Source organism: Nicotiana attenuata, chromosome 9 (genome assembly GCF_001879085.1).
Source record: "Nicotiana attenuata strain UT chromosome 9, NIATTr2, whole genome shotgun sequence".
Taxonomy (NCBI): Eukaryota; Viridiplantae; Streptophyta; class Magnoliopsida; order Solanales; family Solanaceae; genus Nicotiana; species Nicotiana attenuata.
In genome coordinates this window covers 12,274,096-12,290,987 of record NC_031997.1, presented here as the reverse complement: position 1 = coordinate 12,290,987, position 16,892 = coordinate 12,274,096, and the positions used below count along the sequence as shown (strand labels likewise).

At 42.1% G+C, this 16,892-nt stretch overlaps 1 protein-coding gene across 3 annotated transcripts; it reads left to right on the top strand.

Moving 5' to 3' along the window:
• LOC109232067 (protein HESO1-like) lies at positions 9,982–16,891 on the top strand. 3 transcript variants are annotated; one of them, XM_019397725.1, is made up of 10 exons: positions 9,982–10,016; positions 10,153–10,223; positions 12,302–12,490; positions 12,667–12,843; positions 13,019–13,203; positions 13,628–13,723; positions 14,560–14,605; positions 14,965–15,071; positions 15,276–15,380; positions 15,462–16,891. In XM_019397725.1, the coding sequence occupies exons 2-10, from the start codon at positions 10,199–10,201 to the stop codon at positions 16,536–16,538; spliced, it is 2,007 nt and encodes a 668-aa protein (XP_019253270.1). In that variant the 5' UTR covers positions 9,982–10,016; positions 10,153–10,198; the 3' UTR covers positions 16,539–16,891. The 3 variants fall into 3 exon arrangements, with proteins under 3 accessions (XP_019253270.1, XP_019253272.1, XP_019253271.1); XM_019397726.1 differs by having other exon boundaries at positions 9,987–10,223; positions 15,276–15,377; XM_019397727.1 differs by lacking the exon at positions 12,302–12,490 and having other exon boundaries at positions 9,986–10,223.

Below are 16,892 nucleotides of genomic sequence, written 5' to 3'. Positions count from 1 at the left end.
TTAAAAATGCAAAAGTGGACTATTTTTGTTATTTTCTCCATATTACGTTCTAAAAACAAATTAATCCCTAATTAATACTAACCATGAAATTGAAACCTGAATATAAATGCGTATTTTTGTATTTTATATGCATTAAAATGCACGAATAAAAATGCAACAATTACCAAAGAATGCCACAAAATTCACAAAAATTTATAAAATACTAGAAAAATTGTTTTGTTTAAAATTTTGGGAATTATTGCCTAGGGCAAAAATCACGTGCTCACATCGACGATATGCTAGTGAAGTCAGCAAAGAAGGAAGACCACATCGACCATATGAAAGATCTTCGAGATACTAAGACGATACGGGATGAAGTTGAACCCGGAAAAATGCGCCTTCGGCGTGGCCTCGGGGAAGTTTTTGGGTTTCCTCGTATCACAACGAGGTATCGAGGTCAACCCGGACCAAATCAAGGCAATAGACGCAATACTTGAAACTTTGAGCAGCAAAAAGCAGGTACAAAAGCTGACAGGACGCATAGCTGCCCTATCCATGTTCATCTCACGATCATCCGACAGGTGTCATAAGTTTTGCAACGTGTTGAGAAAAGATCACGGGCTGCAGTGGAACGAGGAGTGCGTCGAGGCCTTGAGAAAATTAAAAGCATACTTATCTTCGCCATCGTTGCTAGTCAAAGCGAACCCAGGTGAATCTTTGCTGGTATATCTGGCGGTGTCAGAAGTCGCTGTCAGCGCAGTCTTAGTCCGCGAAAACAAAGGCACGCAATCTCCTATTTATTATATCAGCAAAACCCTAGTGGATGCCGAAACACGGTACCCACACCTCGAGAAGTTGGCCCTGACACTGGTCGTAGCTTCACGAAAGCTTAGACCCTATTTTCAGTTCCACCCCATAAAAGTAATAACGACCTTCCCTCTGAGAAGCATCCTGCACAAGCCTGAGCTGTCGGGCAGGCTCGCCCGATGGGCCATAGAGCTCAACGAGCACGACATATCCTATCACCCAAGAAACGCCATCAAGTCGCAGGTACTTGCCGACTTTGTCGCCGACTTCAGTACAGAGATATTGCCGGAGGCGGAACTGGAGGCCATTCGTGCCTCCCCTAGTACCGACCTTTGGACCCTCTACACTGACGGCGCTACTAATGCCTCGGGATCGGGACTGGGACTCGTTCTCAGAGTCCCCACGGGCGAAATAATTCGTCAGTCCATACGATGCCCCGAGATGACTAAAAATGAGGCCGAGTATGAGGCTGTGGTTGCAGGAATGAGGTTAGCCATCAAATACGGGGCTCGACGACTCATCCTCCATTGCGATTCCCAACTCGTGGTAAACCACGTCACCGGGACTTACCAAATTAAGGAGCAGAGACTACAAAAATACCAATCAGAAATCCACAAGTTGATGCCTGAGTTTGACGAGTGCCGCTTTGAGCAGATCCCTAGGGCGCAAAATGTCGAAGCAGACGGCTTAGCGAAACTGGCCGCAGCTACCAAAAATATCAACAGGGAAAGTGTAGTCACCCTCCTCCATTCAGCCATCGATCACGCTGAGGTATTCTCTTTAAATCTGACTTGGGACTGGCGCAACCAGTTTGTCTCCTATCTGCAGGACGGGACCCTCCCACTCGATAAAAAAGAAGCCAAGAAGCTCCGCGTACAAGCCGCCCGATAGAGCCTGATAAATCACGATCTCTACAAAAGGACGTTTGGCGGACCACTCGCTAAGTGCCTAGGGCCGCACCAAACGAGGCAAGTGCTCGAAGAGGTGCACGAGGGTCACTGCGGTGCCCATACAGGTAATCGCGCCCTCGTCCGTTGCATCATCCGAGCCGGTTACTACTGGCCCACTATGAAAAAAGAGGCAGCATAGTACGTTCGCAGGTGCGAACAGTGCCAAAAGTATGCCCCCATGATACATCAATCGGGGGAGCCTCTCCACTCAGCAACCTCACCTTGGTCCTTCATCAAGTGGGGAATGGACATAATCGGCCCCCTACCAGCGGGATGAGGAAAGGTACGATTTCTGTTAGTTTTAACTGACTATTTCTCCTAGTGGGTGGAAGCAGGTGCGTACGCCCAGATACGCGAACAGGAAGTCATCACCTTCATATGGAAAAACGTCATATGCCGTTTCGGCATCCCCAAGGAAATCAGCTGCGACAATGGCCCCCAATTCATCGGCAAAAAGACAACCGAGTTCTTCGAGAAATGGCGCATCAAGCGAATACTCTCCACGCCATATCACCCCGCCGCCAACGGCCAAGTAGAGTCTTCCAACAAAACGATACTGAACATACTGAAAAAGAAACTCGAAAAAGCCAAAGGGCTGTGGCCCGAACTACTACCGGAAGTGCTGTGGGCACATCGGACCACCCCCAAATCCAGCACGGGGGAAACGCCATACTCACTGGTCTACGGAACCGACGCGGTCATACCCGTCGAAATCGGAGAACCAAGCCTAAGGTATTCACATACCAGCGGAGCAGAAAACGACATGAATAGACTTCAAGACCTCGACGAGGCCGAACAACGAAGGGACATGGCCCACATAAGAATGGCGGCCCAAAAACAACAGGTCGAAAGGTATTACAACAAAAAAGCCAAAATAAGACCACTCAAAGTGGGCGATTACGTCCTCAAAGCCAAAACGTTGGCATCAAAAGACCCGAGCGAAGGGAAACTGGGCGCCAATTGGGACGGACCATATAAAATCACAGCAGTAACGAGCAAAGGAGCATTCCAGTTGGAAACAATGGAAGGCAAAACACTCCAAAACAACTAGAACGTCGCCCACCTCAAGTACTTCCATTTCTAAAAGGCGTCTCCCGAGTCGTACTCTTTTTCCCTTACCCGAGTTTTGTCCCAATTGGGTTTTCTCGGGGAGGTTTTTAACAAGGCGGCAGAGGGGACACCCGGGGGTATCTGAGGACAAGTTTATCATATCACCCACTCGACATGCTCTCCAGGCCGAGATAATAAAGGGACTAGCCTAGTTGAATCTGCATTGTGTAAACGGCAAAGGCCACCATCTCCATTGTGTAAACGGCTAAGGCCACCATCTCCATTATGTAAACGGCTAAGGCCACCATCTCCATTATGTAAATGGCTAAGGCCACCATCTCCATTGTGTAAACGGCTAAGGCCACCATCTCCATTGTGTAAACGGCTAAGGCCACCATCTCCATTGTGTAAACGGCTAAGGCCACCATCTCCATTGTGTAAACAGCCAAGGCCATCACCATTAAACGTCGACCTTGCTCGACGACAACGGATGACACCAACGACAGTTGAAGTTACATCCTATTGGCTAAGACCGTCGCCATTAAACGTCGACCTTGCTCGACGACAACGGATAACACCAACTACAGTTGAAGTTACATCCTATTGGCTAAGGCCATCGACATTAAACGTCGACCCCGCTCGACGACAACGGATAACACCAACGACAGTTGGTTACATCCTATTGGCTAAGGCCATCGCCATTAAACGTCGACCCTACTCGACGACGACGGATAGCACTTCAACGACAGTTGAAGCTACATCTTATCGGCTAAAGCCACCACCAATAAACGCCGACCCCGCTTAACGACGACGGATGACACTTCGACGACAGCCAAAGTAACATCCCCTTGGCAAAAGCCATCGCCATTAAGCGTCAGTCAAGCTCGATTACAACGAACAACATTCAAACAACGGTTAAAATTTCATCTTATTTATTCACTAAGATCGGGTTTCGACTTATCTACGACGGCGGTTAGCCCCAGGGGACCACCCCCGAGACCGCCTGTACCACCTCGGCGTTACCCAGAGGCGACGAATCTTCTACAAACAGACAGATACCAGCTCTGCGAAGGTGAAGTTCCGAAAAACAAAGAATCACACAAAAAGAATCAACAACAACAGTATGATTCATACATTGTGACAAAAAAGTATATACATTCAGTCCCGCAAAGGGCCCCCATTACATTCTACAAAAAGCAAAACATATACAAATTCTAAGGAGCCTCGCCATCATGCCCATCGCCCCCCGTCTGTTCGCCATCTCGACCGTCACCACCGAGGCAGTAAGCTTCATTGAACCAGGAGTCGGAATCCAGCCGATTAATGTCCTCTGAAGCATAGCCCTCCCGGTCAGGGGAGTCGGAACTATATCCGCAGACTGCCCGAGCGGCACGAGCCTCACGCCACTGCTCCTGAACCTCCTCCTCAGTGGCACGACCCGCAACGAGAAGTTTCTTGTATACGTCCAGTCGGGCCTCCGCATAAACCCACATCTCATGTGCATCGCGACGCACATCCTCGTCAGACAAGAGCGGGGAAAAAGAAGGCTGAGCCACGTCTCTAGGCCTTGGTGGGACAGTACACCTAAGAGCGTCGACCTCTGCCACCTTGACTCTGAGTTCGACAGTCAAGGCCGCCACCCTACGGTGCAAATCGGCAACCTCTGCCGCCACCCCACGACTAAGCTCCAACTCCTCTTCCCTCGATTTGAGGAGTGATTCCAGCTCACTATTACGAGCCACAGCCTTCACCAACTCCTCATCAGTCTTCTCCAACTCGGCCACCCTGCGCTTCAATTGCATCTCCTTCTGTTCAAGACCTTCCCGGAACACCCAAAATTTGGGGTCCTGTTGGAAAAGGTCCACCGCCGCCTGATGCTTGGAGCGGCACGTCTTATACTTCTTCACCATTTTATTGAAAATGGTCGCTTTCTTCTGCTCGTGACGCCTCCTCTCCGCCTCCAAAACAAGGGTCTAAGGAGAAAACATGAGTTAGTACACATCAAAGTCAACCTCACAACACGCGGAAGAACAGAAGTTTACCTGTAAAGTCATGCCGGTGACCCTTCGAGATAGCTCCGCATCACTGACAGCTCTTAGCATTTCACACTCGGGGGCGGCACATAACAAAGCCATCTCCAACGCCGCCTGCTCGCTGTGTTGCAATAAGTTATAAGCCCCCGGACACGATTCGGCGATCGGACCCGTCCGCGTCATCTCCACATGCGTGAGGCCTTCCGCCAGCCCGTCCATATCTTCTTGGGCGATCTCAGGGTCCGATCCCTCAGCATCCCCGCCAACGGCGGATGTCGAGCCGACCTCAGCAGCACGAACTGAGCTAGCATCGGCAGCCGCACTCGCCTGATAGGCCGGCCTCCCCGAACGAATAGCGTCGGCCATGAAGACGGGTCTAGGCGTTTGACGAGGCACATTACTCCTCTCATCCTCGGTTGCTACCGCCTTGCCCGTTTCAAGCCTCCGCCTTTTTCTCTCCTCAGGCTCCCCGCCTTAGGAAGGCTCATCCGCAGGCTGCGGATATGGTGTCGAAGGTGTCGCCTCATTCGTAGTCGCCTCCACAGGCGTAACCCCTTGTAAAGGAACTACGGGAACACCCTCCCTGACAGATGCGCAAAGTATCTCCCGAGCATCCGGGCCGATATCCGATCGAGCGGGGGGTAGATACTGTCGCCTTCTTCTTGGGAACGCTCCGACCTGTCGACACAAATAGTTCAGTTGATGAAGTTTGTGGAAACAACCGACTAAAGTCAAAGAATTACCTGAAGGTCCTACGGGGCCGTAGCGTTGAAGGAATGCGGACCATGTGCGGGTTTCTTCCGCGTAAGGCAGCAAACCGGCTACCCATTGCTTGATACCAGTGATGAACCGGGGTGCGTGAGCCATTGCTGCAAAATAAAAGGAAAAAGTCATAACGATGGTGCGACCAGAACCGCTGAGGTCACGTATGATGAAGAATTCGACGGATGGAAACGCTTACGTTTCGAATTCCACCTCTCTGGGAACCCGACAGGGTCAGACACCAGGTGCTCCGTTTTAATAAAGAAGTACCTACGCCAATAACCGCGGCTGGGTCGGTCATCGGTCTTGATGACCAGCCCCTTCGAACCACGGCTCTTCAAATGCAGCATGGTACCCCTTAGATAACTGGCGCTGAACAACTGCAAAAGGTGGTGGACGGAGACCTCGCACCTAGCCAGCTCTGCGTATGTAGACATTATCCTGCATACTTTTAAGGTGTACGGAGTAAGTTGGGATGGACACATGTTGTAAAAGCGGCAAAGCTCCTCCGCCAAGGGAAAGATGGGAAGACTATAACCAATTAAAAAAGGATATTCATAGAACGAGCAATATCCTGGTCTGTGGATGTTCGCATAATCCGTCCCCGCCGGGACCATCTCCACATGAGCAGGTATGCCGAACGACGTGAAAAGTTCATCTAAGTCATCCTGCGTTAACTCAGAACTCTCCGAGGGTTGCGCGGGGGAATCCTTTTGGAAGTCTCTCCTAACAAGAAGTTGCTTCGGTAACACGTTGTCCACGGTAAGGGGGTGAGTTCCTCTTCTCCATCTCCCTCATCACCGCCAGATGGAGGCGGTACATCGGATGGCGTATTATCAAGAGCCTTCGGATTATTATCCCGTCGGGGATTTACCATAATTTCTGTTCAGGAAACGGTGTATGACACAACGGAAAGTGTGATTTCTAAGAAACGGTAAGGTTTCGAAGAAAGGAAGTGCCTTCTTAGAAGGTCAGAAAATGCTTGCAAATGATCGAAAGTTGGATCAAGTTAAACCGTTCCCCTATTTATAGGGTTGGGTGGCGCTGAAATCGAAGAGGCGGGATTCAAACGGGCACGGGAAACCGAGCATCAGAACACCTTTTGTGCTTCCCCGGGAAGACGCGTAATGATGACGCCTGCGTGTGATGACGTCACTTTGAGAAAGAAATCGCGCGTCAGCATTTCAATAAACTCAAATGTTCACTCGTTCAATCTCATTCATGCAGCCGTCTTCAAGCATGGTCAAATTCTCCCAGAATAAGGTTCGCGGTTCCGTCCATCGGGGACGCACCTCGATGCGTCACCGACGAACGGAGGGACTAACTGTAATTCTGCCCATTACGTCTCCACGTTGGTAGGAACGACCAACGAATATACGCTAACCAAAGTGAAGGCACGACCTAAGAATGTCGGCGTGAAGTGTATCATCGGTTCCGTCGTCTCTCTCGAAGGGACGCGACCAATCTCTGTATTATTTTATTATTTTAAGGAGGGTTTCCTATTATATAAAGGAGGATCCCAATNAGACTATCTATAAAAGGGGGAATCACCCAATCAAAAGAGGGATGGAGCTTTTTAAACTCTCTCTCTCTCTCTCTCTCTCTCTCTCTCTCTCTCTCTCTCTCTCTCTCTCTCTCTCTCTTGAATATCCAATCTATTGGAAGCTATAACAAATATAATACACATACCAAGGTCTTATTATCTTCGATTATGATTGATCCTTGATTCACTTTGATTGTTCTCACTTATAAGGTATATAGTATCTTTTGAGTCAAACACTTTTAAGTTTATAAAAAATTTAAGGGTATTTTTATTATTTTAACAAAAGAATAACTTGTAAGTAGGCGAAATACATAAAGCGCCACTTTAAGTTGTCCTCAACGATCAACTGAGGCCATTTCCAGCTAGACACTTTATTTATTCACAAAAGAAGATCGACTAAACACCCGACCATGTCAGTCCCCATTGCGTGAAATGCACTCTCTAGGACACGAGTTGCCTACCTAAAATTAGGTTTTTTCTTTTTTTTCTTTCCTAAAATAATATGGACTCCACCTAATTTTCACACCTCCTTCTCCTCCAATTCTCTCCTCCACCATTCAACAGCCTCCTCTATCCTAAATCACCTCTGCCTCCATTACGAAAGAATGGAATTACCAAATATATCATCACACTGATAATAGGCTAAGTCTAGGTGATTTGGCGATTGTTTATGCTCTCGCTTGATTATGTTTCAATGTCATAATATGGTTAAATAATGAAAAATAGGCTCTAATTGTGAATTTTACACATTGCAGGATAGTGAGCCTATATGATGTCTTAAAATTGTGATTGGAGTCGCATTGGAGCAAGAAAGACCCCTCGGAGATGAGTGCGCGCAAAGATGAGACAAAGAATTGAAGAAAAATGGCCTGAACTAGCGCGAAGTCTAGTGCGAGGTCTAGCGCGTTCGCACTAGTCCAGAAGCGGGAAGCAGAATGTCAAGGAATTAGCGCGAACTTTAACGCGAACATTAGCGCGTTCGCGCTAGTTCCAGTTCCGAAAAAAGGTCTGTTAGGGGCAAAATCGGGAAATCCGGGAAAACTGCGCTAGCCCATTTTAGTTTATTATTTCCGGGACTAAGAATGAAACCGGGAAAAAACAAGAAAAAGAGAAAATGCACATATATTAGTGTGAACCCATAAATCTAAAGAGGCAAATTTCAAGAATTGGCCTTTTCTGGGGATTCAAGATTTCAGATTTTGCTAGTCAAAGATCTGTGGACTGTTGGAGAAAAAGAATTCAGAGACAAGAACTCAAATGAGTAAAAATTATGTGGGGTAGCCACTTTTTAAAGTGGTATTATTTTTTTTCCAGCATTTTTAATGCTGAGCAAAAGTAGCCACTAGTCTATTAAAATTAATATGAAAAGACAGTGTTACCCATTCCCTCCCAAACGGAAATACACTTTTCTTCTCGTTGCTGAGAGTAGCAGAGTGGGAAACCCAAGATGACTTTACTACCATCAATGGAAGAATTTGAGTACTCTACATTGTGGGTATTGCAAAACTAACTTTTCCAAAACTTCCTTGACCAACAGCTTCACCACGAACCCAATCCATGAGATGAAATTTGGTATTATTTTAGGCTTTTGTTTGGGTAGAAGAATGTGAGAGAACATAGTAGGCCGCAAGTCACAACGAACTCTGTTTTAACCCATGTTATTTATTTATATGGGATAGTTTTCCTATTTTTGTTTGGTTTTAGTTCCAAGTTCAAAAGTTAAGGACATCCTGAAGTCCTGAACTTACAATTACAAGTTCAAAAGTAAAGGACATGTAGTCCTGAAGTCCTGAACTTAGAGTTCCAAGTTCAAAAGTTAAGGACATGCAGTCCTAAAGTCCTGAATTTAAGTTCAAAAGTTAAGGACATGTAGTCCTGAAGTCCTGAACTTAGAGTTCCAAGTTCAAAAGTTAAGGACATACAGTCCTAAAGTCCTGAAGTTAAGCTCAAAAGTTAAGGACATGTAGTCCTGAAGTCTTGAAGTTAAGTTCAAAAGTTAAGGACATGTACTCTTGAAGTCCTCAAGTTAAGTTCAAAAGTGAAGTACATGTAGTCCTGAAGTCCTTAACTTAAAGTTACAAGTTCAAAAGTTAAGGACATGTAATCCTGAAGTAAGTTCAAAGGTTAAGGACATGTAGTCTTGAAGTCCTCAAGTTAAGTTCAAAAGTTAAGGACATGTAGTCCTGAAGTCCTGAAGTTAAGTTCAAAAGTTAAGGACATGTAGTCCTGAAGTCCTGAACTTAGAGTTACAAGTTCAAAAGTCAAGGACATGTAGTACTGAAGTCTTGAAGTTAAGTTCAAAAGTTAAGGACATGAGCAGAAGAGTATTTTCGTCTGGGCAGTTAAAATTTATTAAAGCAGTGGCTAAAGACTAAAGATATTTTAAACAGTGGCTTAAAAGTAAATACATGTGTTATTAGTGGCTAACCGTGCACTTCCCCCCTCAAATGATATACTAGTATTATCCAAAGCCCAGAAGCAACAAGTATCTATTCATTCAAATTTTGTCCATTTTTTTTCTTTTCTTTTTTTAAAATGACAAAATTACACGTGTCATTTTTTATTAGTCCATTTGACATCTCATTGGCAAGTGTAACTCACGCATATGATCTGATGTACCCGGCTGTTTACTTGACTTACTTAATAGCCAGTTGGAGTGTTAAAATGAAAAATGGCTCGATTAAGGTGTTCAGTTGATCGTTGAGTATAACTTGAAGGGCGTTTTATGTGAATTTTAACATTCATCTCCTAACACGTAACTACTTTGGTCTATTCACATAAAAAAGAGTTGAGATTATGGGGGTTATTTTGGTCTTTTCACAAAGAAAGTTGAGATTAGCGAATATCAGAAAACAGAAAACCACGCCGGTCTTCTTTTTCCCGTTCTTGTTGGTCAGTCCCATGAAAGTAATTACAGTGATGATTTCATAAATACACACTCACTCTGCTTCCTAACCTGTACCATATGCTACCTTTGTAGTACATTTCTGCTACATTCTTCTTTCTTTAATTGAATTTTTCCTTTCAGCTATCAGTAAGCATTTGAGCTGAATACAAAATCATCAGATTCCCATATGTCTAAGGTTTATCGCGTTAAAGGTCAGTACTTTCTGAAATACCATTACTTTATACTGCTAAAGGGTTTATCTTTTTTTTTTTTAAATATTTTTTTTTGTAATATAAATTTAAAGATTCTCATTTCTGATATTTCTCCTAGGTTGTTTGATAGAATTAAAGAGGAGTTAGTTTTTTTCTTCTTTTACCATTAATATTGTGTACAGTAATTTTTAACCCTAATAAGAAAGTTTATTACTAGCATCCAAGGGTGTGGTTTAGTGGTTAATTAAGTGGATACAAACCTTGGAGACCGGGGTTCAAGTCCGTACCTAAGGTTTGATGAGTAGACTTACCCGGTACTGTGCTGACAGGAGGTAGTAGGTATTCCGTGGAATAGTTGGAATATAGTCGAGGTGCGTGCAAGCTGGCAAGGACACTACCTAAAAAAAAAAAAGGAGAAAAAAGCCCAAGCTGGTCTGGACATTACTACTTGTAAAATTGTTTATAAATAAAGTGAATGTTGAAAAATATATGATGAAACTATATATGACCTTGTTGAAAGTGCAAATTTGACTTAAGGCATGCGATATGTTTTTTGGGACTTGAAAAATTGCAACTTCTTAGTGGTGAAGGTGGTAAAGCGGAAAGGCGTTTCTTTAAATGTTACATGACGTGAGTAGGAGGGTTGTAGAGCTTAGGAAATGTTCATGGATCAAGTGACATTGAGAAAGAGTTGATGGAAGTACACATAATGTTCTTGAAAGTGCAAAAGTTTTGGCTAAACGGGTGGAATGTGTCTATGCTGGGTTATAAAAGAATTGTGAGGGTGTTTGGCTAAGCTTATAAGCTGGTCAAACTAGCTTATAAGCACTTTTTGACTTATCTACGCGTTTGGTAAAATTAAAAGTGCTTATAAGCCAAAAATAAGCCAAAAGCCATAAGTTGGTCTCCCCCAACTTATCAAATTTCAGCTTATAAGCACTTTAGGTTTGATCAAAATATTTACTATTCTATCCCTAAAATACTTCTTTTTAAAACAAAACTCTTCGTATACCCAGTTCTTCAGCTGCTTATTATTAATTTCAGCACTTTTATCCAAACACATAACTGCTTATTTTTTAAATCAGCTTCAGCACTTAAAAGTGCTTTTCAGCACCTAATGCTTATCAGCTACTCTAAATCAGCTAAGCCAAACGGGCTCTGTAACTTGTTAGAGATAACAGTTGTAAGGTGGACTGCCAATTTGTTGAGGTGGTCGCACAACACATTAATAGGAGCGTGCACAGCCTGGAAACTCCGGAATTTCTAAAGTCAGAAATTTCTATTTCTGTCTTAGCTTATTGTGCACAAAAACTAATTTTACTTCCTTTTTTGGTTAATACATAATTTATGTAATGAAGACTGTTATACAGCACACACTAGGTGAATGAGGCATAAATTCTCCTGCTTATAATGAGTGACATGGTATTCGCCTTGGTAATGCTTGATTGGTTGCAACGGAGAGAAAGAGGAAAGAAACTAATCTCAATTTGTAAGCAGGAAAATAAGCATATCCGACAGCTTTTTCTGATCTATTTACCATGAGTATTATCACCAAAAACCATTTGCTTCCTTTTAGGTACTAATTCTTTTTATAAATACAATTATGAATTCTGACTTAGATGTCAGAATACTTTGGTGTAATAGCAGTTTGGTAGATAATACTGATCATTACATGGATTTTATGGAGCTACTTAGAAAATGTTGTAATTAACTGTATGGATATTCCCAGCAGTTTTGTACTCTTTTCTGGTACCATCTTGGTATCCAGTTAGTAAAACTTTACCTTTTCAAAAAAAAAAATGAATTCTGACTTAGATGATAGTTATCTTAGAGAAGTCAAAGGATGTGATTTTCATAGTAGAAAATGCTTTAAGGGAAGGTAACCGGTACTTTCTAACTTTATAGTTTCTGGGCTGGTTGTATCCTTGCATCTTAGAAACATACTTTGAGTCTTAAGTAGTATATGATAACTCAACTGTGATATGTAATGGTTCTTGCAGTAGGAAAAGTCTCTATTGTTGAATTATCATCCGTTTTACTATTGGTTGAATCATCATTTGATTAAACTGTGATGACAGTTCTTCGTAAGAGAGTAGAGAGGGCTGAGCGGAAGCGAATGCAAAACTATAAAGTGCACCCGGAGCGACTATCTGCGCTTGAAGAATTGCTTAATGAGATTTATACAATTTGCCGCCCTAAACCAAGTGATTATGAACTTAGGAGAGATTTGGTTTCTGTCTTCAATGAGATAGCAAAGGATATCTACGGTAACCTCTGCAACCTTTTTATAGTGTAACTCAGCAAATGGATCCTCTGCACTAGCTTGTAGTAGCTTTGTTATAAACTTAATAAACTAAACAAATTTGATTGGGTAGGCTATTTATTTGATTGTTTTTTTTTTAAATATTACAGCATGATGTGACAGTTTCTCTTTTTTTTTTAGGACGTTCTGGTAATGTTCCTGTTGTGGAGGAGTTTGGATCTTTCGTAATGGATCTATTCCATTCAAAGAGTGACCTAGATATCTCTGTTAATTTTGACAACAGTTCAGTTAAGATTTCGCATGAGAAGAAGATTCAAACTCTCAGGAAATTTGCAAGGAAGTTATATGCACTTCAAAGTAAATGTTTGAGTTAATTCCTTTTTTTTCTCGAACATATTTTAGAAGAAAAGTAGATTAACTGCTTTGAATGTTTACTAGGTAAAAAGTTATGCTGTCCCTTCCAAGAAATGGCTATTTCCATTAGTAGAAACAATTATATAAAGCTTTTCATCTATTTTTTTCTGTGCTTCAGGAGATGGGCATGTTTCTGGTGTTCATCCAATAACAGCTGCCAAGGTGCCCATTCTGAAAGTTGTTGATTGTGGAACGAAAATTGAGTGTGATATATCAGTTGAAAACAGGGATGGAGTTTCAAAGTCTAAGATAATCCACATGATTTGTTCCCTCGATGAAAGGTTTCAGAAGCTGAGCTTTTTGGTAAAATTCTGCACTCTCTTGTATGTTATGAAATATGGACAGTTGTTCATGAGACGAAGTTAAAGTTTAGTTCTGCTTGTGCTATAGTCTGGAAGATCTCTTAAGTGATTCTTTACAATAAACACGAATGTTTCAAAAAGAAGAAAGATGGAAATTAAAGTTGTTGCTTGGACAAGGACTACTAAATACATTTTTTGGTTTACGTTCTGATAGTATACCCCTTCCCTCTGGAACCATGGTCTAGTGGTCCAAATGCTCATAAGTTCTTCTTGCTATATTAATTACCTTTCTCTCAAAAAATTGCTCATCGGTTCTAGTTCATAGAAGAAGATACAGGGGTCAACATATGTATATGCTGATAGATATCTTTAGTTTGCATCATTGCATTTACGTCCTCAGAAGATATGATCTCTTGTTTTTGCAGATGAAAGCTTGGGCAAAAGCGCAGAATATTAATAGCTCAAGAGACAAAACTTTGAACTCATTATCTATAATACTTTTGGTTGCTTTTCATTTACAGGTATGAGCTGAGTACAAATTGTTTCTCTGTTGCTATCTTACTCTTTGTTTCTTGGTTGCATATTGTGGAATTCATGTGCAGATTACTTTGAGTCAATATGAATTTTGCCTTCAGTTGAATGTTTTGTCACTGTGGTTAATCAGTCTGAGCGTAGGAGCTACTGGTGAACTAATAGTTTACATAACCATACACAGTTCACTCTACGGTGAAATCATATTATTTGATTCTAGTCTGCTGTGGTTTTTCAACTTATTCAATGCTCTTTCATGATTATGTTGCCTTTAGCGTCCTGTATTCCAATAGGGACCTCCATTCTAGAAATTTCCAATGCTATGGGATACAATACCTTATATGAAAGCTACTCTAAGCACAATAAAATTCCCAAATTTAAAAGTGTGCTTTGAACGCCAAATTTATGCACCCTCTTGTACAAGTGATGTTTTTCTTGTAAACTTCTTTATTACTGGATTTTACCTTTTTTTTTTGTCAATTTATAGAAAAAGAAAAATGTAAAAGTCTATACCAATAGCTTATTTAGTGTCTTCTCAATTTCTTTTCCTCATAGCCTTAGCTTATTCAGAATAACTTTAATGTTTCTGCTGCCTAGTTAGGAATTATGCCTTTTGATTTAAATTCGAGGAGGATATATATTTTGAAAGCCTTGCCTTTTTGTTTGTTTTGCTTTTTCTGAAAGGAACTTTATGTGTGCTGAAAAGTATGTGTAGATATCTCATTCCTTTATAGAGTGCTATTCATGTAGTTGTTTGGTTAATAATCTGTTCTTTTTCTCATTTGGGCTCATATGAACGTCTCCATCTATTGAATGAACTTTGCAGACACGAAATCCTCCAATACTACCGCCATTTTCTGCCATATTAAAAGGTAATGCTATGAATCTTTGTTCAGTTTTCAAACGCCTCTTGATAGGTATTTACTAATTTCAGTATCGGTATTCGGTACACAATGCAGTGAAGTACTGTATTAGCAAAACAAAATTCCCAAAGCAAAATTCCCAAGAATGAGGGTCAAATAGGAAATCCTTATATCCTTTCAGTCTGCTATAGATAGTGAGGAATTTAAACCATCTCAATAGACTAGATTCTAAATTTCAAGAAAAACATTGTTGAGATATTTTACTCAAGTAGATTCTAATTGATGCTTCTTAATGCGCTATTTTTTTTTTCATGAGATTTTTGGTTTTGAGTAGCTTGGTAATATTTCTTGGCTTGGGAATGTTGTAGATGGCTCTGATCCTGATTCAGTGGAAAAGTCGTTGAATAAGTTTGTGAACTATGGGAAGAGCAACAAAGAGTCAGTTGCTGAGCTGCTAGTTACTTTAATAATCAAGGTATAGTGAATTTTTTCTTTAGCCGAGGGTCTATTGGAAATAGCCTCTCTGCCCTTCCAAGGTAGAGGTAAGGCTGCGTACATGTTACCCTCCTCAGACCCCACTCATGGGAATTTACTAGGCTTCTTGTTGTTGTTGTATAGTGAATTTAGCAACTCTGGCCTTATCTTGAAGTGTGCTAAGTATTGTTTCATTTCATTGCAGTTACTGTCGGTCGAGAAACTATGGGACAAAGGACTATGTGCAAGCACCTATGAAGCATCTTGGCTATCTAAAACATGGGATTCTAAAGTTTGCTGCATCAGTGTAGTTATATTTCTCTTTTTAGTGTCTTTTCTGCTTAGAAAATCTTTGAGGTGCTAAATTAATGTCTAATAGTGATCTTCACAGGTTGAGGATTTCACGGATCAGTCTCAAAATGTTGCAAGGGCTGTTGGGAAAGGAGAAGTAAAGCAGATATACAAGTGTATCCAGCGTACTAGCGAATACATCTCTGCTTATATGGATGGCCTCGTCGAACTACCAGCATTACGATATCAATTATTCCGCCATGCTGCTGCTCCCTTTAAAGTGGATTCTCAGACCAGTAACATTGAAGAAAATGGAAATAGCATCACACTTCCTTGTAGAGATATCAAGAATAAGGAGGATCAAAGTACCGAAGGCCAGAAAGAAAGTCAGGGGGCTATACCTTCTGAACCTATCACGACGAAAAAGAAATGGTCTAGCGAAGGTTGGGAAGGATTAGCTTCTGAACCTATCACAACCAAGAAGAAATGGTCCACCGAAGGTTGGGAAGGATTAGCTTCTAAACCTATCACGACTAAAATAAAATGGTCTACTGAAGGTTGGGAAGGATTAGCTTCTAAACCTATGTCGACTAAAAGAAAATGGTCTACCGAAGATTGGGAAGGATTAGCTTCTAAACCTATCACGGCCAAAAAGAAATGGTCTAGCGAAGGTTGGGAAAGATTAGCTTCTAAACCTATCACGACCAAAAAGAAATGGTCTACCGAAGATTGGAAAGAATTACCTTCTGAACCTATCACGGCTAAAAAGAAATGGTCTAGCGAAGGTTGGGAAGGATTAGCTTCTGAATCTATCACGACCAAGAGGAAATGGTCTACTGAGGGTTGGGAAGGATTCGCTTCTAAACCTATCACGACCAAGAGGAAATGGTCTACCGAGGGTTGGGAAGGATTCGCTTCTAAACCTACCACAACCAAGAGGAAATGGTCTACCGAAGGTTGGGAAAGATTACCTTCAGTGACTTGGGGACAGTCAAAGGAGGATGGTTTACCACCTGACTCTCTCTGGACAAAAAGAAAAACATCAGAAGAAACCACAGGAGGAACTTCTTCTGCTCAATGGTTGAGAAAATCAGACACAAAACGTTGGTTCGCAAGAAAGAACAACAATAAGTGTGCACCTAAGGCTAAGTGGTCAAACACGCAGACACGAGGTTGAGGAGGAAGACGATGAACCATTTGATTCGATGGCTTTGGCTTCTGGTTGGTTGAATCGCTAGCTAGTTCATACCAACTTCTTTGATTTGTCCTCGTTCATACGCCAGAAGTATTTTGCGCGTATGTAGTTGAATCATCTGCCCATCAACTTTTTCATTCTTGCTAGGACTTAAGAGTATGTTGTATGACCTAGCTTCCCCTTGTTTTGTACTTGTTTTGTTAGGACATTTTTGTACAGGCAATGACCTAACAAAATGGAGTATTAACTGCTCAATGTACATTAGTTCTATGTACCTAATGAACATCAAGTAATGGAAGTGTAACAACAACTATGACGTAATCGTTAGATGATTTC

Coding starts and splice junctions, on each gene's coding strand:
- LOC109232067 (XM_019397725.1), top strand. CDS start 10,199: ATGTCTAAGGTTTATCGCGTTAAAG. Junction 10,224..12,301: donor TAAGGTTTATCGCGTTAAAG/GTCAGTACTTTC, acceptor CTGTGATGACAG/TTCTTCGTAAGAGAGTAGAG. Junction 14,606..14,964: donor ATTTTCTGCCATATTAAAAG/GTAATGCTATGA, acceptor GGAATGTTGTAG/ATGGCTCTGATCCTGATTCA.